A 25,100-nucleotide genomic window follows, 5' to 3' on the forward strand; every position below is an offset into this window, starting at 1 on the left:
ATGGGTCAAGAATCCACACCACTGAATATTATAACTTTTCCTATGACAGTTTGACTCTATTTATTCTGTTTTTCTTCTCTCTAGATTTCTAATGACCAACAAGTTCTATACAGGCTCTGCTCGAAACTGGTTTACTTTAGATTCTGTTGAGATTGTGCACAACAACCAGAAGACTGCTAAATTTAATGTCTCTATCATCTCTGCTCCTGCGGAGTATTCATTTCACTGTCAGCTGGTGGGGACCAGCAGTCTCTATGGTGCAAAGCTGATTCCAGCCAACAATGAAGCAAAGAGCTGGGATGTTTACCTTTCAGAGTTCCAAGTGAGTACATATTGCCATTTCAGAGGCAGTTCTGGGAATGGTTACTTGCTAGAGTAGGTGTTGAACAGCATGAATTCATAACACCTGCACTTATAGTTCAACTTTAAGGAAAAATAAGAAGTATGGCATTTGCTCACTACAGGTGCTATTCAATTGGGGAACGAGAGAGCAGGCAGTTTTTCAACACTAATATGAGAGCAGCTGAAAAACAAACTTTATAAAGCCATACCCAGAAAGGGAGAAAAACCAATAAACACTAACACACTCAATCAGCGTAAAGGGACTCGGGGAAGATATATTGTAAAATGAGGCCCTATAGCACCCTAAATTATCTGGATGGGACAAAAAAACAATCCATCTCTCACTGCCTCCAGCATCACCCCAGGGAACAGCCTAGGTGTGGTTCCCCACTTGTAGGAAGGGGTGGGACATCAGTAACTCAAGTAGACTCATCTAGAGAGGTTACATCAGCATGGCTTTTCCTGCTGAGTCCCTAGAAATCTCTGGGATGGGCTCTAAGGCTGCAACTAAGTTACTCTCCCTCTTGAGGGACATCACAGCTACCGGTGAGACCCCACGACTGAGCCTCAACACTGGGGAGTATGGCAATGAAGTTTCTAAATTGCCTCGTCCTCTCGTCATGGTGCCTTCTCCCCGGTTGTTTCATTTATCCATGTCAGATCTGTTTGCGAGGTGCAGTGCTACCACCCAGCTACCAGAGAAACTCCCAATAAGTAGGGTTGTCAATGGCCTAATCACACAAACACAAACATCCCACCCCTGTCTCTGCTCAACTCCTTCGCCAAGGCCCTCCCCCCTCCCTCCATCACTCATTCTCTCTCACCCTCACCCTCACTGGGCTGCAGCAGGGGGTTGGTGAGCAGGAAGACACGTGGGCTCTCAGCTGGGACCAAGGGGTTTGGAGTGTGGGAAGGGGCTCTGGGCTGAGCCTGTGCATGGGGTTAAGGTGGAGGCTCCGGGAGGGAGTCTGAGTGCTGGAAGTGGCTCAGGGTACTTTGTGAAATGAAAGCTCTTTGTTGTTTTTAAAGCTGCATTCAGGTTTCTCATTTTTCTTCAGTGTCTGTCATACTGGTTAGTTCAGGTTGCACCTCCCTGGTCTGGCACCACTGGGACCTGGCCAGTCCCGAATGAGGGGATTTGCCAGATCAGGGGAGATTCCCTGCCACTGGCTCCCCAGCTTGCTGCTGGCTACACTTCCTGCCCCCTCAGGTCACCCTGCCACCAGGCCTGGCCAGGATGCCTGCCACTAGCCCTACCTTGGCTGGCTGCTAGGCAGCCCCATTCCCCCTGGCTGGGCTGTTACAGTCCTGGGTTCCCCTGTCAGTCTGCTGTGACCCTGGATTCCTTGCCCGTCTGCTGGTTTGCCACAGCACCAGGTCCTCTGCTGAAGTGCCATGGCCCCAGCCCTGGCTCCACTTCCAGGCTGCTACCAACCGCACCAGGCTCCCAGCCCAGCAGTGTTCCCAGCTGCCGGCCCTTCTGCTGCCTGACTCCCAGCCACAGGGGCTCTCTGGCCCAGGAACACAGATTTTGCCAGATCAGAAAGTCCCAGTTTATGGAAGTGCAACCTGGAGCCCTTTTTGCTGCTCAGGGCAAATGTCCCAAAACCCCAAAGCCAGGACTTTTAGGATTTACAAGGCTAAACTATTTCAAGCCTCAGCATTTATAAGTTACTCTCGAGGGTATCCATCCCTAGTCTTTGTGAAGGATTTGATAAAGGTCAAATGATTAGGAAACTCTGTTTAAAATACACAATATACTGCACACAATACAATTTCATTTTAAAAATAAAAATCAGTAAATAGAGAATAGGCAACCTTGTAACAATGATACTAACTGGAGCACTAGAATTAAAGCCTACAGAGGGCTGGAATCCTTATCAAAAGATTTATATAAAAACAACTAACTAAGGATTATATATATATGTATTTTTAACTTCTACACAGGTGGCAAATCTGCAGGGAGTAGCATCTTTATTTGCCAGCTGGGATCCAACAACACCCCCATCATAAAGATCAAATATCAGAAAAGCAATAAGAGAATTTGGAATAAACTACAGTGGTTTCCTAAGTAAACATAGCATTTCAAGAATGTATAATTAAAGCTCCCACCTAAAGGTTTGCTAGGCATAATCCTTGTTGAAGAAGGAATACTACTATCACATAAAATAAAATTCAATCTTCCTGGCTGTTGCTCCAACGAACATAATTGTTCTAATAAAAGCAGATCCCTCCATTAAGTATTTCCGATTGTCCTGTGAAAATGGCAACTAGCATGCGTTGTTTCACAGAAACTCAATCAGTTAAGAACCAAAATGACATGAAGGATCATCTATGGGTGTTTTTTTCAATGAACCTTTCAAATTGTGTTTCATGGCTCCCATTCCAGCTTTGGTGTGATGTCTAAACAGTGGCTTAATGGTGAAATGCCCTGGCAAATGCATCATTTACTAAAGCTGTGTACAAACTCAGCCTATCAACCCAAATGTTTGTTTCCCATAATCCTACTTGAGTCAGAAACATATAATTGGATATAGCGCAAAGCAGTCAGTATTATAACTACTGTGGTAAAAACACATAAAAAGGCCCAAGTACACTGGTACCTCCAAAAATATCTTTACCTCCATAGCAGACAAAACACTCCTTGCCTGCTCTAATTTTGCAGATCATGCAGAACTGCACTAACCAGCATTTTGGAAAGTCATTATAGTAGCTGAATGAGAAAGAGCACCTACGCATTTCCAAATAGTCTGGGTTGCAAAGGCTTGCAATTCAAGCTGTCTCTTAAAGTTGTGAACTATTTTATTTATTTTCACTAAGTAATTCTTTTATACATTTGTGCAATTTCATTAACAATTCATAAAGAGGGTAATGGGAAAAATAAAGCAGAAATGGTTTCTGTAGGGGACACTCCACTCTGATAAACTGAGGACACAAAAGGCAAACAGACAAAAAGGACAAAGACTTCATTCTTACTAGCTGGAAATCCAGCTCATGTCTTCGTATGAAAATCTAGGTATTTTCAGTACAAACACCATGTTACTACCACAACATCACACCATAGCTCATGGTAGTTCAATGAATGGTAGGATGTGTTCCCTGTAATGTCCTTTTTGCTATTTCTGTGGTAAGTTTGTACCTCAGAATTATAAACATAGAGAGCTAAGGAGAAAAATATATTTGGAATTCTGCTTTCTTGGTATATGTGCCTAGTGGGAAAAGGTGATTCCAACAATTAACTTTCACAAGTATTGCCAACTCTTGTGATTTTTATTACAAACCTCATGATATTTGGTATTTTCCTTAAAGGCCTATCTCCGGATATGTCTATACTAGCCCCCTAGTTCAAACTAGGGAGGCTAATGTAGGCATTCGAAGTTGCAAATCAAGCCTGGGATTTAAATATCCTGCACTTGATTTGCATGATCCCGGTCAGTCGCCATTTTTGAAATTTACAAGTCCGAACTAACTGCCCACGTCTACACTCGGCAGGGACCCGGTATTTCGAATTAAAGCCCTAAATCGAACTAGCTGTTATTCCTCCTGCAAGGAGGTTTAACAGGTAGTTCGATTTAGGGGCTTTAATTCGAAATACCGGGTCCCTGCCATGTGTAGACGCGGGCAGTTAGTCCAGACTTGTAAATTTCAAAAAATGGCGACCGGTCAGGAACATGCAAATCAAGAGTGGGATATTTAAATACCGGGCTTGATTTGCAACTTCAAATGCCTACATTAGCCTCCCTAGTTCGAACTAGGGGGCTAGTATAGACATACCCTCCCACAGTCATGTGAGAACCTCAGCTCTTTCTTTTTTTTCTCCCCTTCTCGTCAAGTAAGTTAATAGCTTTCAGAATTGAGGGCAAAAGCTTAAAATACACTTTAATACTCAAACACTGAAAAGATAAATAGAAAGAATAATAATATATTATTTTTAAATGTCATAATTTTTTAATCCCATTTCATGGTTTTGGGAGACTGACTTATGATTTTTTAACATTTAGATTGGCAGATCTGAAATAGTTAACTTACATTGGTCTCATGCCTTCCTTGGAATTTTACCTTTACAATATTCCCTTAGGTAAAAAAACCCCTAGGTCTCTGAAGTTTGGAAGCAGAGCTTCCTTTTTGTAAAACAAGTAACTACAGGCAGTCCCTGAGTTACGTGGATCTGACTTATGTCGGATCCGCAGTTACGAACAGGGCTTTTCTCGCCCCGGAGGACGGGAGCGGCGGGATGCCCAGATGCGCCGCGGTCCGCCGCCCCCATCCTCCGGGGCGAGAAAAGCTGCTCCCCGTCTCCTTGGTCTTCAGGGAGATGGGGAGCAAAGCCTTGGAGCACGCCCACAGCAGGACAACCCGGTCACGCTTGAGCTGTCCCCCTGCAGGCGTGCTCCGCGGCTTTGCTCCCCGTCTCCCGACCAGCAGACCAGGGAGATGGGGAGCAAAGCCTTGGAGCACGCCCTCAGGGGGACAGCCACAGCGGGACAGCCCAGGCGCGCTTGAGCTGTCCCGCTGCGCGCATGCTCCGCGGCTTTGTTCCCCGTCTCCCTGATCTGCAGGGAGACGGGGAGCAAAGCCTTGGAGCACGCCAGCAGTGGGACAGCCGCGGCGCGCCTGGACTGTCCCGCTGCCCAGCAGACTGTCAGCAGACCAGGGAGACGGAGAAAAGCCGTGGAGGACTTGGGCGGTCCCGCCACCCCCATCTCCCTGGTCTGCTGGGGGGGGGGTGCAGCTAGTGCCCCCCCCCCCCCAGCAGACCAGGCTTTTCTTGCCTACCCCTGGAGTAGAGCAGCTGGGGGCTGCCGGGTTGGTCCCGCAGCGCCGCTCCAGACCAACCCGGTAGCACCCCAGCTGCTCTGCCCCAGGCATCCTGATTCAGCCGCTGCTGGTCAGTTTCAGCAGCGGCTGAATCAGGACGCCTGGGACAGAGCAGCTGGGGTGCTGCTGGGTTGCTCCAGTAGCGCCGAGGAGCCGTGCTACTGGAGCAACCCAGCAGTACCCCATCTGCTCTGCCCCAGGCGTCCCCAAGTCAGCCGCTGCTGAAACTGACCAGCGGCTGACTACAGGAAGTCCGAGGCAGAGTTGCTCTGCCCCAGGCTTCCTGGAATCAGCCGCTGATCAGTTTCAGCAGCAGCTGACTTGGGGACGCCTGAGTTTCTTAAGTTGAATCTGTATGTAAGTCAGAACTGGCGTCCAGATTCAGCCGCGGTTGAAACTGATCAGTTTCAGCAGCGGCTGACGCCAGTTCCGACTTACATACAGATTCAATTTAAGAACAAACCTACAGTCCCTATCTTGTACGTAACCCGGGGACTGCCTGTATCATGCATCTAAAACTTCCTGGAAGGACAGAGAAATTGAAAAAATCTTGCTTAAAAAGAGTTTGTGTTCAATCCTCTTCAATGAGAATTAAAGGCACACAGTATTTTGCAGGCCTGGATTTTGTAGCGAATATACAGATCTTAAAAATAGGTTTTGTTGGATAAATTCATTTGGGATCACCTATTTTTTTTCTTGTTCTCAGATTCAAGGCTTCAATATTAAAAGTAACCTGTTTTCCTATGCAAGTGACTGTACATCTTTCTTCTCTCCGGGAATCTGGATGGGCTTGGTGACATCAATAGTTTTATTATGGATCTTGACCTACGGAATCCACATGATCATGCAGCTCACAACAAACAGTAGATTTGATGATCCCAAAGGCCAATCTCTGTCAGTTCCTCAAACAGAATAGCAGTGCATTGTTTTGCCATTGCTTAAATGTTCCTTCCTTGTTACTATTTTTAGTGAAAGTCAGGGACAAGTCATAGGCAATAAACAAACAATCACAGAAGCCCATGACCTGGCTGTGACTTTTACTACAAATAAGGGGTGGGGACTGACTGCCTAGGGGGTGGAGGGGAGGAACGGATAATCCAAGCCCCATGGAGGTGGGGGCTGAAGCTGAAGAAGTCACGGAGGTTCATTAAAATCATGGAATGTGAGACCTCCGTGACTAAACTATATCCTTACTTAGTAGTGATGTGTGATTTTTATGTTCTTTTCACTTTATAGAGAATGTACCCTGAGCAGTTAGGGTGACGGAAAGGGCTAGTAAAACTCCTGAAATCTGGACAAATGGAATCCTTCCTGAACAAGGGGACCTTACTCCTGGCAACACTATTCTGCCAGCTGTTACCTGTTTGTTCACAGTTGTCTGAGTTAGTCTACACTGTGCTTTAAAAACCACCAGCACAGAGTTTCACAGCTCAGATCAGCTGACTCTGGGTTGCAGGGTTAGAGCTACAGGGTTAAAAGTTGCAGTGTAGATTAGTGGATTTGGGGCAGGAACCCATGCTCAAGGCCTTACTAGGTGGAGCCCAGGTTCCAACCCAAGCCCCAGCGTCCACATTGCAGTTTTATAGCCTCATAGCCCAAGACGCACAAGCTTGAGTCAGCTAACCCAGGCCAGCCACGGGTCTTTTATCCCATTGTGAACGTATCTATAGGGACTTGAGGTGAAGCCAGTGGCAGTCATGATTCTACCCAACCATTAGAAAAATCAGTAAAAACATCCAGCAGAGTCATTAAATTATGACATTAAAAAGAAAGTGGATTAGCACCATCATTCTTTGTGGTGGTTTTGATGTCACTTTTATAATAGTAGATGCAGATTCCCCATTATATGTAAACTTTTGTTACCCTGGACTATGTCATATGATGGAAGCGAAGAAATAAAGAACAATCTCTTACTAGCGTTTCTGTGTTTCACACCTTTATTATATTAACTAAGAAGTAAGCTAAATCTCTGGCAAAAGAGTGGAAAATGAATACAAGGAAATGAAAGAAGAAGTTGCAGTGCTTACAGATTTTCTTAGAAACAAATGGCATTGGAGAAAAATTGAAGAGGATGAGATTCTCCACACTGCTTCATGGGGCAGGCTCATTAACTCAGAGACCTACAATAAATTCGTACAGGAGCAAAATGGGATTGACTGTAAATTGTCATTCAAAATTTAGGATTATAATATGGTTTGTTTCATACAAGATTATCTCTTAAGGAATGGACATTTTCTTTGCAATAGTGACACCTCTAAAAATTGAACGTAACTTTTTTTAAAGCAAATTCATATGAATTTGGACTATTTAGAGACAAAATTATTGACGCTATAACAGGCATGGTGAAGCAAGATTATTATGAAAATAGTGTGCACAAACAAGTTTGTTGTGCTTTTTACCTAAAATCAACAAGAGGATGGCAGAGAATGCTCTGCCCAGGTCAGTTATTATGGGACCCTATCCAGCAGTGTAGGGATACGTCTACACAGCAGGGCTAAAGCCGAAGTAAGCTATGCCACTTGAGTTACATCAATTGCGTAGCTTAAGTTGAAACAGCTTATTTCAGCTTTTGGAACTGTAGCAACAGGAAGTCGGAGAAAGAGCACTCTTCCTCCAACTTCCCTTATTCCTTGTAAAATGATGTGGTATAGTGTCAGTATCTTGTTGGGCTATAGGGGACCCCCACTGGAAGCTGTCTGTAAGCACGGCCCAGCAGGGGGTATCCTGCTGCTCCCAGGATGGTAGCAAAACCAGTTATACAAGTTAACGGAAGAGAGGGACAAAGGACTTGCGGGGGGGGGGGGGAGGGGGGGGAGGGGGGGGGGGAGGGGGGGGGGGGAGGTGGAGTTGCTGTCTGGGAAGCATGGAGAGAACAGGCTAAGCTAGGGGCTAGGGGTGATGGACTCTAACCCTAGGGCCAGAGCCATCCTGATCCTGCCTCTGGTAGCCACATCACGTATGTGCTATGCAGTATTCTAGAAAAATCAATAAACCCCTCTCTGTTCTACTGGCTGGTGGAGACTGTTCTGGCTGCTACGGGGGTGTAGGATTGGGAAACCCCCAACTCGCTGTCACAGAGGGTCACGAGAGTTGGAGTAAGAAGTCCTCCAGCTTGATATTATTTCAACATTATGTTGAAAAAATACCTTGCTGTGTAGACATACACTTTGTTATTTCGGAATAACGTTAGTTATTCCGAAATAACGCTTCTGAGTAGACATAACCCAGGAGAATAACAGTGTAAGCTCCTTCCCTACCTTCCTCTCACCTGAAAAGTGTCATTGGTTTGCCCAGACTGGGATTCTTGGGTGGGGAACAGAGCAGACTGCCAGGCCGTGTCCAGACTCAAGGGTTTTTTCGAAAAAACTTCACCTACGTCTAGACTACAGCCGCGTTCTTTCGAAATTAAATCGAAAGAACGCAGCTTTTCTTTTGACGGCGGAAAACCTCGTTTCACGAAGAAGAACGCCTTTTTTTGAAAGTGCTCTTTCGAAAAAAGGCATTCTTGAATGCAAACAGGGCTTTTTCAAAAGAGAGCATCCAGACAGCCTGGGTGCTCTCTTTCGAAAAAGCAGCTTGCTTTTTTGAAAGTACTGCTTGCAGTTTAGACGCTCTTTTTCGAAAGAGGCTTTTTCGAAAGTATCTTTCAAAAAAGTCTCTTTCGAAAGAGGCTTGCAGTCTAGACATAGCCCCAGATGGGTGCCTGTGAGTAAAGTTGTCCATAGGACAAAGTGGGGCCACTGCCCCAGATCCCATGCTTTGGGGGGTCCTGCACTTCAGGAGCATGTGGAGGGTAGAGGAAGCCAATAGCAGGGGTCAATCAGGCCCACTTCTCCCCTGCATTTATTTCTTTTTTGCCCATAGCCCCCCAGGCCCAAGCTGCTCAGTCTGCAATTCTCTGTTCTTCTGGTTGCTGCAGTTGCCTACTGTATGCCACAGGGTGCTAGTGCTCCACCTTACAAATGCCACTCCATCCCCCTGTGCAGGGCAGCCTGACATGGCCTGCCTCTGCCCTGCCCTTCCAGGCTTCTGCCTTAGAGGGATGGGCCCTTCCCTCTACCGGCAGTGGAACCGTCCAGTACAGCCCGCCACCAGAACAGGTGAATACCAATCAGGATATGTCTACACTACAAAGTTAGTTCGAACTAACTTTAATAGGCACTACATTAGCGCTCCGCTAGTTCGAATTTGAATCGAACTAGCGGAGCACTTAGTTCGAACTAGGTAAACCTCATTTTACGAGGATTAAGCCTAGTTCAAACTAGCTAGTTTGAATTAAGGGGTGTGTAGCCCCTTAATTCGAACTAGTGGGAGGCTAGCCCTCCCCAGGTATCCCTGGTGGCCACTCTGGCCAACACCAGGGAAACTCTATGCCCCCCTCACGGCCCCGGACCCCTTAAAGGGGCTGGCTACGGTGCCCGTGCCAGGTGCAAGCCTGCCAGCACCCAGCCAGCTGACCCTGCACCTGGCACGGCTTGACCCACCCACCCGATGTCCCCCAGCCCACCCCCTCTTCCCAGGACCAGGCTGGCGGCTCCCGGGAGCTTGCCCTGGACCACAAGAGGCAGGCACCTGCCTGGGCTAGTGCGGACATCGTGGACCTCGTCCACCATCTCCGCACTAGGCACAGGAAAGTGGCCGTCTTGGGCAGGAGAGCTGCCAGCCTGGCCACCCAGGAGCAGGTGTGTATGAAAATCAAGGGGGTCCACTGAGACCCCCGACCCTGAGCCCTGAGCTTACAATGGCCGTCCTGGGTCAGACCAAAGGTCCATCTAGCCCAGTAGCCTGTCTGCCGACAGTGGCCAACCCTAGGGACCCTGGAGGGGATGGACCGAAGACAGTGACCAAGCCATTTGTCTCGTGCCATCCCTCTCCAGCCTTCCACAAACTTTGGGCAGGGACACCACTCCTACCCCCTGGCTAAGACTACTCCATGGACCCAACCTCCATGACTTGATCTCACTTCCCTTTCAACTCTGTTCTAGTTGTAACCTTCACAGCCTCCTGCAGCAAGGAGTTCCGCAGGTTAACTATTTGCTTTGTCAAGAACAACTTTCTCTTACTAGTTTGAAGCCTGCTACCCATTCCTTTCCTTTGGTGTCCTCCAGTTTTGTTCAATAAAGACAGAGTCAATGTTGGAAGAAACGTTATCTTTATTTTGTACATCAATAAGAAGAGGGGCTAGGGAAGGGTAAGTGGAAGGAGGTGAGGGAGGTGAAACGTTTCACGAGGAGTAACGGTAGTTCGGAATAGGACCCTAGTCCGAACTACCTAGTTCGAGCCCCGTGTAGCCGCGCTACACGGGGTTCGAAGCAGCGGGGATTTAAAAATGGCGGCTCCCCGCTTATGCTAATGAAGCCCGGGAAATTCAAATCCCGGGCTTCATTAGCAAGTGCGGTATGCATACATTACCCCGCTAGTTCGAACTAGCGGGGTAGTGTAGACATACCCCCCGGGAGCATATAATGAGTAGCACTAGCAGGCATAGAGACAAATGGAGAAAACATACAGCTTCCAGTGCTATGAGAATTCATCCCTAAGGGAACAAGTACTGCACTTCAAGCCCTTCAGTTTCTTAAATCATGAGATGATGCCTTCCCAAACACAGCAATGGCACACAGGATCTTCCTGACAATCCCAGGCACTGTGACTTCAGGGAAGCAAAGTTTTTCCAAATTAAAAATTATTAAAAACTACATACAACCATGTCTTGAGAGAGCCATTCTGTCCATTGAGAAGGAAATGGCATCAAACCTGGATTATCATGATCTGACAGCAGAATTTGCTGCAAGAAAGTCCTGGAAGGTGGATTTCAGAATGTAGACGGTGCGACACTGATCTTGGTCAGTGAGGTGTTTTTAATTATATGCACTGTGTTATAATTATAAAAAGAACTACAATGTAACATTATCATTATATAGCTGGGTGTTTTCAATATTTAACCTGCTTTGGATGTTCACTGTAACCAGATTTCATGTGTATCAAAAATATTAAGGCGGGGGGGGGGGGGGCTCACACAGATTACTTGCCCCAGGCCCTACACCCTCCTAGGTCAGTTATTATGAGGACCTATGCATTCACAGTTCCCTGGAACATCTCCGAGGCTGGCATAGGTAATAAGAAAATTGCAGCAATATAGTGTATCTGATGGCAACATTAATCGTAGAATTCACAGAACACTAGAACTGGAAGAGACCTTGAGAGATCATCAAGTCCAGTTCCTGACCTCACAGCAGGGCCAAGCATGAAGAAGCAACTTTTTTTTGCCAACTGACTTTCAGGTCAGTAAAATCAGAGGCATGTAAGGTACATCCCAGGCTTACGCATTTCTGGTTGCATAAACCAGCTTAGCGCTGATTCATGCTGTTTCCACTTGTCAAAACATGTCCATTTTGGCATGCCTCCAAGAAATGAAAAAGGTTAGACATGTCTGGACGACAAGAGCACTTGAAATACGATCCAAAGCTCATTGAAGCCAATGGAAGTTTTTCTGCAGATATTAATAAGTACTCGATCAAATCATTAGAAAGTTTGAAAGATAAAGGTGGAATATAAACAGGTAACTTTTAAAAAATAATAGAAATGAGTTTGTCTTTAAAATTTGTAAATAGTTGAAGTAAAAAAGTTAGAAAGCAGAAGAATATTTTAATTATAAAAAGATGATTATACTAATAATCCATTTTTTAAATTACAGTATCAAAAGAAATCAAAGAATAAAAATATTAAAGGAGAAGGCAGTGCGTCCTATTGGCTAGAGTGCATGCTAAAACTCAGGAGAACTACATTCTTTTCTTGGCTCTGCCACTGGCTTTCACTAATCATTATTTCTGTTTGTAGATGGGAAAGCCAAGCCAGAGAAGTGAAATGTCTTAACACTTCTCTGGCTTGACCTTCCCATCTGTAAAACAGAAATAATGATACTGGCCTATTCCGAGAGCCACAGATGACAAATGCCATATTTATGATTAAAAATAAAAGAGAGGGCTCTGATTCTAACACTAAGCTAGGAGGAGAGGTAGATACGCTGGAGGACAGGGATAGAGTCCAGATTGACTTAGACAAATTGGAGGATTGGGTCACAAGAAATCTGATGAGGTTCAACAAGTGTCAAGTCCTGCACTTGGGATGGAAGAATCCCAAACATTGTTACAGACTGGGGACCAACTGGCTAAGTAGCAGTTCTGTAGAAAAGGACCTGGGGGTTACAGTGGATGAGAAGCTGGACATGAGTCAACAGTGAGCCCTTGTAGCCAAGAAGGCTAATGGCATATTAGGTTGCATTAAGAGGAGCATTGCCAGTCGATCCAGAGATGCGATTATTCTTCTTTATTCAGCTCTGGTGAGACCACATCTGGAGTATTGTGTCCAGTTCTGGGCCCCCAATTACAGGAAGGATGTGGACGCATTGGAAAGGGTCCAGCAGAGGGCAACCAAAATGATTAGGGGGCTGGAGCATATGACCTGTGAGGAGAGGCTGAGGGAGTTGGGTCTATTTAGTCTGCAGAAGAGAAGAGTGAGGGGGGATTTGATAGCAGCCTTCAACTTCCTGAAGGGAGGTTCCAAAGAAGCTGGAGAGAGGCTGTTCTCAGTAGTGACAGATGGCAGAACAAGGAGCAATGGTCTCAAGTTGCGATGGGAGAGGTCCAGGTTGGATATTAGGAAAAATTATTTCACTTGGAGGGTGGTGAAGCACTGGAATGGGTTTCCTAGGGAAGCAGTGGAGTCTCCATCCCTAGAGGTGTTTAAATCTCGGCTTGACAAAGCCCTGGCTGGGTTCATTTAATTGGGATGGGTCCTGCCTTGGGCAGGGGGCTGGACTTGCTGGCTTTCTAAGATCTCTTCCAGCTCTATGATTCTATGATTCTAGAAATAGAGTTAAAATTTTTGAAAAATAGCAGTGAAGAGTAGGGAAGATCCACAGGCTTGATCCTCTGCTGGATTCTATGTATGTTTCCTTGCTCTCCTGCCTGACAAGAGTCTTGACATGTTTAAGTCACTTGGAAAGGCCACCCTTCCTTTTATGCTCAGGAAAGGCCTAACATCAATTAAACCAGGAAGAAATGCCACGCCATGTTCCAATTACTAGCCAATTTCATATGAATAATGACGTGAAATTACTGTCAGGTGTTCTGGCAATGAAACTGGAGAAAGCTTTGGGCTCTATCCTGCATTCAGATCAAGCAGGGTTTGCCAGAGACCACTGTGGCTTTGATAGCCTTTGACAACTTATTGATAGTGTAGCAGTGAAATAGCATTATCCCAAACCAACAGGCCATTTTGACCTTGGTTAGAAAAGGCCTTTGATAGGATGAACTGGAAGTATATGTTTTAGATCCTCCCCAAAAAATGGATTGGGATCCAACTTCAATCCCTTATCTAAATGTTATATTCACATCCAGCCTCCCACAGCCAGAAAGCTGGCAACAGAAAGAGGGCTGCAGGGAAGTAGTCAGCACTAACTGGGAGGTGCATTTGAGACTACGGGATTAAAAGGTCGTAGTTATTCCCTGGCAGGAGGGAGTTTGAGTTGGTATACCTGGGAGGGAACCAGAAGCTATAAGGAGACTAGGGAAAGAGCAACAGAATCTGAGGAAGTTGTCAGGTGGAATGTCCTTGGATTGGATCCCAGAGTAATAGGTATTCCTGGTTCCCCTACTGGCCACATTGTCAGTGCTGTGCTGGAGAAAACTACCTGAGGGTACGTTACACAGCAGTGTTATTTTGGAATGACTGACGTTATTTTGAAATAACAAAATGCGTGTCTACACTGCAAGCCATTATTTTGAAATAATGTCAAGATGGAGGACTTCTTACTCTGACTCCCATAACCCTCATTTCATGAGGAGTAAGGGCAGTCAAAGGAAGAGTATTCTTCCTTTGACTTCCTGCTGTGTAGACAGTACCAAAAGCAGAGTTAAACTATTTTGACTTCAGCTATGCAATTGCCGTAGCTGAAGTTGCGTGTTTTAATTTGATTTTTGCGCTGCTGTGTACACATACCCTGAGACTATCTGTGCAGAAGGACTTTGGTACCCTGTGGAAAAGCAAAGCACATAGTTCTGGTCCATACTTGGAAGTTATTTAAAAATAACTCCCCTTATTTCAAAATAACAAGCGGCACATCCATACTACCACACACCGGGCGTTGGTGAAGTCCTGGTAGTGTCCCTGTCACAGTAACATAGACATGCTGTAATTCACTTCCTTTTTTGGCACTTTTTATTGTTTTTCCTTATGAAAGTCAATAAAAAATAGAAATAAAATAGCAACTGAGTAGGATTACTCGCACGGTGAAAGTTAAGCACATGGTAGAGGAAGACCTGTCAGCTCTTCTTCCCATCTTTTCTGGCAAGAGGACTCTCATTGCAGCTGTAAGTTCCCCTTTTCCCTCTGGGTGTAGTGTGAGATAAATACCGTATTTTCCGGCGTATAAGACAACTTTTTATGCTAAAAAACATCCCCCAAAAATCGGGGGTTGTCTTATACGCCGGGTATACAGGCAGTCCCCGACTTGCAGGTACAAACGGGGCTTTTCTCGCCCCGGAGGACACGGAGTGCAGGACCTCGCGGTCCCGCCGCCCGTGTACTCCGGGGCGAGAAAAGCTGCTCCGCGTCTCCCTGGTCTGCAGACCAGGAAGACGCAGAGCAGACCGTCTCCAGCAGACCAGGGATACCGGGAGCAAAGCCGGGGAGGCGGAGGGGCACTGGGGCGCTGCCAGTTGGCCTCGTAAGTGGGGGTAGTCTTATACGGCGAGTATAAGACGAAAACCTATGTTTTAACTAGAAAATTAGGGGGTCGTCTTATATGCCCAGTCGCCTTATACGCCGGAAAGTACGGTAATACTGAAACGAACAATCTAGCTTATTGGTGGGTATCACTAAGCTATGAACAGACAGCCAAGACACAGTCAACGCCCATCCTGTTTCTGACTGAAGGCCCTTAGTCACCTCAGTGAGAAGATACTAGGCAGCAGCTTGCGCAGTATTTCCCAAATGGTGTTCTGCAGAACCCCGGGGTTCCGCAAAGTGAAAATAAGGGTTCAGCAGAAGTTTCTCGGATTACATTTTGGGGCAGCTTATGTCAAGAATATTCAGCTTTATCAAGATGTGCAATTAGTCAATTGTTACCCTTTGCCATCACATACTCGTGCAAAACTGGGTTCTCGAATTATGCAGCAACAAAAACAAAATGCAGAAATCAACTGAATGCCATGCCAGATATGTTAATCCAACTTTCCAATATTAAATCAAATATAAAAAGAATTTGCCAAGAAAAGAAAAACCACTGCTTGCACTGAAAACTGCCAATATAATGCATATTAGTCTGAGCTTTATTTTTGTACAAATGTGATTAGTTTTTAAATATGTGCAATTAAATTAAATGTTGATCTCATGACCTTGTTTAGCATTTGTTTGTTATTATCCTTACTTATTTGTGGTCTCCTTTTTCAGCTCCACATATAAGACTGTTATTAGGAGTTTCTCAACATTCTTTCGAGTTTAAAAGGGTTCTGTGGCCAAATAAAATTAGGAAACACTGCTGTAGATATTACATAGAGCAGTGGTCCCCAACCTTTTGGGGCTGCCGGGTGCCTGGGGGCAGGGCCACTCACGCACTGGGCACCCGGGGGCGGGGCCACATATGCGCCCAGTGGCGGGGCCTTGCACACGCCACATGCCCGGTGCCGGCGCCACCCATGTGCCGCACTCCCATGGGTGGAGCTGCCCATACACTGCGCGCCCGAGGCCGGAACAGCCCATGCGCTGCATGCCAGGGGCCGGCGCCGCTCCTGTGCCATGCAACCAAGAACCAGCAGCACCCATGCGCCTCGCGCCTGGAGCTAGCGCTGCTCCTGTGCTGCGTGCCCAGGGGCGGGGACACCCATACACCACACTCCCGGGTCTGGCACAGCCCATGCACCGTGCATCTGGGGCAGGGCTGCCCATGTGCTGCACGCCCGGGGCTGGCGCCACCTCTGTGCTGTGCGCCTGAGGGTGGGCCCGGCCCCGATTAGTTGGTGGGCACCCAGAAATGGCCCGGCGGGGGCCATGGCGCCCGCGGGCACTGCGTTGGGGACCACTGACATAGAGTGTAGTTCTTTGAGGGCAGGGGCTTTCTTTGTTCTATGTTCACACAGTGCCTAGCACAGTGGGTTTCTGGTCCAAAACTGGAGCTCATGGATGCTTGAGTAATACAAATCATAGTATGTGTCTAGGGATTAAACATGAGACTTCTTTATATTCCACCCCTGGACTGGACTGCCTTTAGGCAGGGATCAGCCTAACCATTTTGCCAGATGGGATAGAAAATATTTTTAGGGCTCCCCTGCAGCTGCTGAGCCAAAAAAACCCCACAAAAACCTTTTTTTCTGGCATTCCTAGAAATAGAGTTCTGTTACTTCCTTGGATGTTCATAGGCTGAAGACTGTGGAGCCTAATGCTTAGAGTGTACAGTGCTGGCCTCCTAACACAGAACATACTGTGTTAAGTCCTGACATGTCACAGTCCTCACAGCCATTCCTTTCAGCAGGGAAGATTACAGTACAAACTAAGAATGTTAAAATGAGGTTAATTGACTAGTCGATTAGTTGATGGAATTTCCATCCACTAGACAACTAGTCAATAGGCACTTCCACATTCCTCCTTTGAAATGTGCAAAAGCCCCCACTGGGTCTCCTGTACATTTCAAAGGACTAATGCAGAGCTCCACATACAGCCAAGGGCCAGTGGGAAGCCCAGCTGACTCTGGGCTGCATGTGGGTGCCTGCTTTGAAATGCAGAAGAGTCCCCACCGGGGTCTCTTGTGCATTTCAAAGCCATGGAGCCTGGGGTCAGTGGGGGACTCAGAGTCTGCTGCTGACCCCAGGGTCCATGCTACACTGCATGCTGCTAAGAGCCCGGGGTTAGCTGAGGATTCCCCAGCTAAGCCGGGCTCCATGCAGCACTTTCCCGGAACCCACCCCGGGTTCTGGAGAAGTGCTGCACAAAGCCCAGGATCATCTGGGGAGTCCCCAGCTGACCACAGGCTCCACTGCTTCTTTGAAACGCCACCTCCATGCATTTCAAAGGGGCAGTGGAGCCCAGGGTCAGCTGGGGACTCCCCAGCTGATCCCAGATTCTGGGGAAATGCCATGGGGAGCCTGGGATTAGCTGGGAGTTCCCAGCTGATCCCGGGCACCATGGCAGCTGCTCCTTTAAAATGCTACCTCTGGCATTTCAAAGGAGCAGCTGCCATGGAACCCGGTATCAGCTGGGGAGTCCAAGCTGATCATGGGCTCTGCACAACAGCGGAACCCGGGGTCAGCTGGGGACTCCCCTACTGACCCTGGGTTCTGGGGAAATGCTGTGCAGAGCCCAGAATCAGCTGGGGATTCCCTGGCTGACCCCGGGCTCCACTGCTTCCACTTGAAATATGTGGAGGCAGCATTTTAAAAGAGGAACCATCACACAGCTGATCTTTGAAGTACCCATTCCGCCCCCCCCCCCCGCTACTTCTATATTATAGATGCATCAAGGAGGGGGGAAATCGACTAGTCAACTAGTCGACATTACTAATCGATAAGCAAATTCTTATCGGATATTCGACTAGTTGACTAATCTTTAACATCCCTAGTACAAACTAGTTTTCATGCAACTGCTTTCTTGGAATAGCTGAAAAACAAAACACATTTTTGCATTTTTTGGGGGGGTTTGGTCAATAAACTTGGAAATGTTTCAATCAGCTAAATGGCAGGAGATTTTTCAAAATCTTCCAAGAAAGGATTGTGGGCCCCTTTGTTATTATGCTGATAACAATTCTCCATTCAGAACAACTCATTCCACACTAGAACCGGCTATTAAGTTGGGCAGAGATGAAAGGGCTAATTCTCCAGAACTGATTTCTTAAGATGAGAAGCATGAAAGAAATAACCGGAAAAGAGTAGCAAGACTTTGCCAAGAGGTGGTTCCATACTCTTCTGGTATGTAATTATAGTCTCTCTCACTTTACCTGTGTGGGGGAGTCCATTGTTTTCTTCTTATCCCTCCCCTGTGTGTAGGAGGAGGTTTTACATCAGGCAGAGTCCAAGAATGAAGCACCGGCTCTTGATTTCCTGTAGATAAAATAGCTTGCAGCTTAGAACCCCTACATACTGGGCTTTTACAACTTCACTGAAACTTTCAGCCTGCCTCCTGTTTGAATATAAGTTCCTAACTTTTGATTGGATAGACGTCTCTATGGATCCAGGTTCTGGTATGTTTTTGCATTCTGATTGTTAAAAGTACTGTAGCTGGAGCTTTAAGAATTCACAAACATGTTTTTATTTGTCAAAAATTATTTACCTGAATCTCTAACTTTTTTCCCTTTTGCAAAGAAGTGCATGGCAATAGGGGAGAACAGTGGAAGCAAGCTAACCAATTTCCAGCCTGTTTTAATACTTTAAAAAAAAAACTAATCAAAGAGCTGCGACATTGATTAACAGCATAATACTTGATGTTGCTCTTGAGCTACTTTTGCAATTCTCATTGACGTACATAGGAATTCAGTGGGCAGCATAAACAGTTATGTAAAATACTTTCTTAAATTAAGGGGAAGTTAAAATATATTCTATTGTCTTAGGCAATAATAATGCATAATCTTTATATACTATGGTTTATTAATAGCTCTCAAAGCAATCCCTAGGCATTATTGTTTTTAGCATATGGATGAGATAACCAAAGATTCAGGCAAGTGACAGCAAAGCACAGAGCCAGGAATGGAGCCTGACTCCCACATCAGCACCCTTTCTTCTCACTTGTTGAACAACGTAGTTAGCTATACCTTCAAAGGGAATCTTGATGGAACAAAGATTTCAGGTTCAGAATGTTTAGACTGTACACAAGTAGAATATATTTCTGTTGCCATTGTAATTTAGAGCAATCTCCAGGCTGCTCTACTTGATGCTTAGCTATAAAGACCCTTTGAGCCCTTCACAGCTGAGACTATCCAGAAGGTAATGGTAACTCAAACTATGGACCTCTTCCACCCCCGAATAGCTTCTGCCATGTGCTACAAGAAATGGAAGCAGCATAGATACATGGCTTTTGGGGTTTCAACCCTCTTTGACTCCTAAAACAGTGTAAATGGCTTGGGATATAACCAGGATGAGATTAAGGCAGCCTACATCTCTAAAGGCGAGGAAATCTCCCTTCCCCATTCTTCACTTTCTAGCTTATAATTATAGTGGCAGAATTCCCTCAGAGTGAGTTAGTAGTATTATGTAATCCCCTTTCCTCCAAGGATGGGGAGCAAGAGCTCTCCCCTTCATAGGTGGTATCTGGAGGGTCCCTCTCTCTTTCTAGAAAGGCAAGTGTGGTAACAAAGGAGCAATGTGCCTTTGGTGTCACTTCAGTGAGAGAGAAATTCACACGTCTTGGAGCTATTGTTTCAAGATGTCTGCAGATATCTCTACATTGATTACTGTGCAGGTGTGAGTGAAAGTACCACTGTATTCACTCTCAATACAATACTATAGTAATCTTTGTGTGGAATATGCTTTCTATCCTCTAAAACTAACACCAACCACACTGATCATCGATATTCTTGTGAAATGCACAGTAAGTTATGAACATAAACTGAAATTATGACTAGTCTGGGGAATGAGTAAACCAGTTTCGCAAAGACAAAGGACAAGCCGAAGCCTCCTGCCAGGTGACTGCAAAAATTACAGGCAATCATGTGTCAAGTGGCCATTCTTTGGCAAGGCTGAGGAGCAGGAAAAGAGTGATTTGCATTTTAGCAAACAACAGCACAGAACCTGTTTTACCAGGAGACTTCTGTCTCTCTCCTCAATGCTGGAATGAACTTAATTTAGTGGCCATTCATATGAAAAATGCATTTTTAAGGGTTACCTAAATTATAAAAAAAAAGGAGAAGTCCTGTGGCACCTTGGATACTAACAAAAAGGCACACAGCTTGAACATCTCTCAGGGTATGTCTACACTACCCTCCTAGTTCGAACTAGCGGGGTAATGTATGCATACCGCACTTGCTAAGAAGCCCGGGATTTGAATTTCCCGGGCTTCATTAGCATAAGCGGGGAGCCGCCATTTTTAAATCCCCGCTGCTTCGAACCCCGTGCAGCGCGGCTACACGGGGCTCGAACTAGGTAGTTCGGACTAAGGTGCCTATTCCGAACTACCGGTACACCTCGTTTCACGAGGAGTAACGGTAGTTCGGAATAGGACCCTAGTCCAAACTACCTAGTTCGAGCCCCGTGTAGCCGCGCTGCACGGGGTTCGAAGCAGCGAGGATTTAAAAATGGTGGCTCCCCGCTTATGCTAATGAAGCCCGGGAAATTCAAATCCCGGGCTTCATTAGCAAGTGCGGTATGCATACATTACCCCGCTAGTTCGAACTAGCGGGGTAGTGTAGACATACCCTCAATCACGACTCCTTGGCCCGGCAACATCCGATGTCCAGCAGAACCCCAGATGTTGCTGGACCAAAGAGACACAGTGGAGGGCCAGAGGCAGGAGCTGGGAACCCAGCTGCACTGGCTGCAGGGAGGCCAGTGGCTGAAAACCCTGCAACAGGAGTCTGTCTGAGACTGTGGCAGGGTGGTCTGAATGCCAGTGGGCTTGAGTGGGGCAGTGGTCTGCTGCAGTGGGGTCGGGAGCCCTGGTGGCAGGACCACGGGGCTGCCACAGCAGGGCTGGCAGCGCCAGGAGCCCCAGAAGTGGGGCTGGTGCTGCCCTGGTAGAGCTGACAGAGTCAGGAACCCCAGTGGCTAAGCAGCAGTCTGCCCCGGGGAGAGAGGGGGAGCAGGAGTCCGGGCGGCAGCTGGCAGAGCTGGTGCTGCTACGGCATGGCTGGCAGGGCTGGGAGCATCGCTGTGGGGGTAGGGCAGTGGGGGGGGGGGGGGCTGAAATGACCTCCCCTGGTCTGGCAAAATCCCTCCTTCAGGACCACTCAGGTCTCAAGGGTGCCAGACCATGGAGGTGCAACCGGTAGTATCATGAGCTTTCATGGGTAAAACCTACTTCCACATCTGATGAGGTGGGTTTTACCCATGAAAGCTCATGATACTATCAATTTTTATTAGACTCTAAGGGTATGTCTACACTACAGCACTAATTCGAACTAACTTAATTCGAATTAGTTAATTCGAACTAAGCTAATTCGAATTAGTGCATCTAGACCTAAAAACTAATTCGAATGAGCGTTTTGCTCATTCGAAATAGCATGTCCACATTGAGTGGACCCTGAACCGAGGTTAAGGATGGCTGGAAGCAGTGCCGGCAGGGCATCAGGTCAGAACTTAGAGTGTGGAGCTGCTGCCTCAGGCTACCCGAGGGCTGTGCTTAAAGGGACCCGACCCCCACCCCGGACAGACAGTTCTCAGGGTTCTCCGCTTGCTTGTCTACCTCGATGAGGGACAGCAAGCAGTCCTGGCTTGGAGTGCCCTGAGTGCCCTCACTCGGCACATCACAGCACTCGGCCATCAGCCCAGCTGCACTTGCTGCAGGCTGCCATCCGGGGAGGTCAATCGGGGGGCTGTCAGGATCCAGGAGGCCCTACAGGAGAGCTTCAACCCCAAGGAGCCCACAGAGTCACCCTAGTCCTCCCCATCGGGGGGCTCGTGCCCCATTCCTCACTCACCTCCTTCCAATTATCCCTTCCTAGCCCCCCTTCCTGATATAAAAAATAAAGGACACGTGTGTTCAAAAATAGAAACTCTCTTTATTTAACAAAACGGGGGGCGGGGGGATAATCTCTGGGGAGACTGGGAAAAGGAGGTGGGAGCGGGGAAGAGAGAGAGTGGGAGAGGGGAGGGGGAAACCTGGGAGGAGGGAGCTGGAAGGGGGAAGCCAGGGGAAGAAGGAGGAGGGGAAGTATAAAATATGATACGCCATATCTTCAGTATTGTGTACAGATGTGGTCTCCTCACCTCAAAAAAAGATATTTTGGCCTTGGAAAGGTTCAGAAAAGGGCAACTAAAATGATTAGGGGTTTGGAACAGGTCCCATATGAAGAGAGGCTAAAGAGACTGGGACTTTTCAGCTTAGAAAAGAGGAGACTGAGGGGGGATATGCTAGAGGTCTATAAAATCATGAGTGGTGTGGAGAGGGTGAATAAAGAAAAGTTCTCCATTAGTTCTCATAATATAAGGACTAGAGGACACCAAATGAAATTAATGGACAGCAGGTTTAAAACTAATAAGCGAAAGTTCTTCACACAGCGCATAGTCAACCTGTGGAACTCCTTGCCACAGGAGGCTGTGAAGGCTAGAACTATAACAGAGTTTAAAGAGAAGTTAGATAAATTCATGGAGGTTGTGTCCATGGAGTGCTATTAGCCAGAGGGTAGGAATGGTGTCCCTGGCCTCTGTTTGTGGAAGCTGGAGATGGATGGCAGGAGACAAATCGCTTGGTCATTGTCTTCGGTCCATCCTCTCCGCAGTACCTGGTGCTGGCCGCTTTCGGCAGACAGGTTACTGGGCTAGATGGACCTTTGGTCTGACCCAGTACAGCCATTCTTATGTTCTTTTGTTCTAAGCTCAGGGGCGGGGGTCTCACTGGACCAACTTGATTTTCAAGCAAACCTGCTCCTGGGTTCGCATGTGGCCTTTGGTGGCCAGGCTGGCAGCTATCCTGCCCTAGACAGCCGCATTCCTGTGCCTAGTGCGGAGGTCGTGGACGTTGGAGGCCTCCCCCCAAACCTCGATGAGGTCCATGATCTCTACACTAGACCAGGCGGGCGCCCGCCTCTTGTAGCCCCGGGCAGGCTCCTGGGAGCCGCCAGCCTGGTCCTGGAAAGAGGCAGAGGGCTGGATTTGAATTACCTTTGTAGTGCAGACATACCCTAAGGTTCCACAGGACTTCTCATTGTTGTTAAAGTTACAGACTAACACAGCTACCCCGCTCAGACTTTTTAAATTATAAAAGTGGAGGTCCAAAACCATTCAAATTCATCTCTTTCTCCTAAGAAAGCAAAGGAACCAGACCTGTGACTTTGTGGGGAGACCCTGACATGAGAATTTGGTTCCTCACATTGCTGGAAACGTGTGGAAAGGATTTAAGTTTGAACCAAGTCTAGCTTGTTAAGTTTAAGCTGCTAGGAAATATTTTATTTTTTCTTGTACCTGCTTCTGACTTTAATATTTGATACTTGTACACACTTAAAATCTATCACTTTTTAGATAAACTATTTTTTTAAATCTAACCTAATGCAATATGGTGTTTAAACAGAACTGCTTAGTAGCTCCACGAAAACCAGCAAACTGTTGTATATTGACTGTTTCAAAGAGCAACACACTTTACTAGCCAAACCTTCCAGGGGAGGGCTGGAGAGTGAAGAGCACGTGTTTCTGGGAATACCAGAATCATGGAGGGTCAGAGAGGAAGTAAGTGTGCAAGAGAGGATTCTGGCCCGGGTGAAGGGCTCTAGGAAGAGGTGCAAAGTCTGGGAGGGAATTGTGACCTGGGGCAGAGGGGTGCAAAAGGTTTGGGTGGTGACCTGGGGGAGGGGCAGAGGTGCCAGGTTCTGGCTAGGAGGCACTTACCAAAGCCAGCAGTCCTATAGCACCTCCAAGGCAGGCTGGGCTCCCTACCTTCTTCAGCCCCAAATCACTTTATACTGCAGTCTTGTTCCCTCCACATGCTCTCAGCTCCAGGAAGGGAAAGAGGCTTGTACTGCCCCCATTCCCCAGGCCAATCTCTCAGCTCCTATTGTCTGGTTGTTTCCAGCCAATAGGAATGGAGAGATTGGGCTGGGGGCTCAGAGATCACAGGATTCCTCCCCCTCCCAGAAAAGCAGAGAGCTGACTGCATTTTAAATCACAGCAGTAGTGTGCCTGAGTGTCCCGGCAGGGTGGTCCACAGGCCAGATCTGGTGGCTTGGCAGGCCAGATCCAGCTTCTGGGCCATATTTTGCCCAGCCCTGGCCTATGCCTTACTCCATGCATGGAACAGAATCAGTCCCAAAACAGTGTGAAAACAAGCAAATCAATTCTATTTTTTGGAATAAAAATTCATAGGTAGGAAGGGCGGAATATGACACATTCACTCAGCTCTAATCATAACTAACCAGTATGGAAGGTACCAACTAGACAGGGTGGGTTTTTTTCCACCTTGTGTAGCCATTTCCAACATGCAGGAGTGAAGTGTTTCACTGAGTGGGTTTTGGGTGTTATGTCTGATGGCAAAATTTAACTCTTTGTTTTATTGCCTTCTACTGAATTACATATAGCGCTTCAACTAAATGTAGGTGTATCAAATACTTAACGGGGAGCAAATGCTTTTTTATTTCAATAGAGAGAGAGAGGGACCTTACCATACTAGCTTTATCTGGGAACAGAAACCTTCCACCTGTTCCTATATTAGTCTGGGACAGATTCTGTTATAGGTGCACATGCAGCTCTCTCACTCAAAGGAAACTGTATGGAGGTTGATGGCAAGACTAAGCCTGGATAAGAACTAAAGCATGACTAATAAGGGTTCTGCCCTGGGAAATTTGACACCGGATTAAGAGATCACATTAATCACTGTGTGTGGCTTACAGAAGATACAGCCTATGTCTAATGCATGCCTAGACATGTCTCACCTGCTGTTTGTTGTTAAACCACTGATTAACTCCAGTGAGCTAATTACTCTTATCACACAATCAGACTGGAGAATGACTCTGGCAGTGACAGCTCTGCCTTTACCTGGGATAGACAAAGGCTTCACTTCAAGGAGGCAAGATTGTGCATGTCGTTCATTAAGCAAAATTTGCATCTCATTTAATGAGCAATGACATACTAGTTGCATAACTAGGAGTGAATTTCTCTGCTGTGCTACTTGATTGTCATTTGGAAAACTTTTTATTGCAACAGCACTTTTATGATTAAAAAGCACATGACCATCAAAATTACTGCCAAAAATGTAAGCTAAAAATGGTATTGTATGATATTGGATCCAAATCAGAGGACCTTGCTACAGAC

At 46.7% G+C, this 25,100-nt stretch overlaps 1 protein-coding gene across 8 annotated transcripts in view; it reads left to right on the forward strand.

Annotated features, from left to right (window-relative positions):
* Positions 1-7,079, forward strand: part of LOC102456381 (V-type proton ATPase subunit S1) — a 105,499-nt gene extending 98,420 nt beyond the window's left edge. For all 8 annotated transcript variants that reach the window (XM_014573383.4, XM_006122587.5, XM_006122586.5 and 5 more), the window contains 2 exons: positions 85-322; positions 5,867-7,079. In XM_014573383.4, coding sequence (XP_014428869.2) covers positions 85-322; positions 5,867-6,076 — 448 coding nt within the window. In that variant the 3' untranslated portion in view covers positions 6,077-7,079. The remainder of the gene's footprint in view (positions 1-84; positions 323-5,866) is intronic.
* The last annotated feature ends 18,021 nt before the right edge of the window (positions 7,080-25,100 follow it).

The sequence above is a fragment of the Pelodiscus sinensis genome, chromosome 1 (assembly GCF_052426305.1).
Source record: "Pelodiscus sinensis isolate ZL-2025 chromosome 1, ASM5242630v1, whole genome shotgun sequence".
NCBI classification, from domain to species: Eukaryota; Metazoa; Chordata; order Testudines; family Trionychidae; genus Pelodiscus; species Pelodiscus sinensis.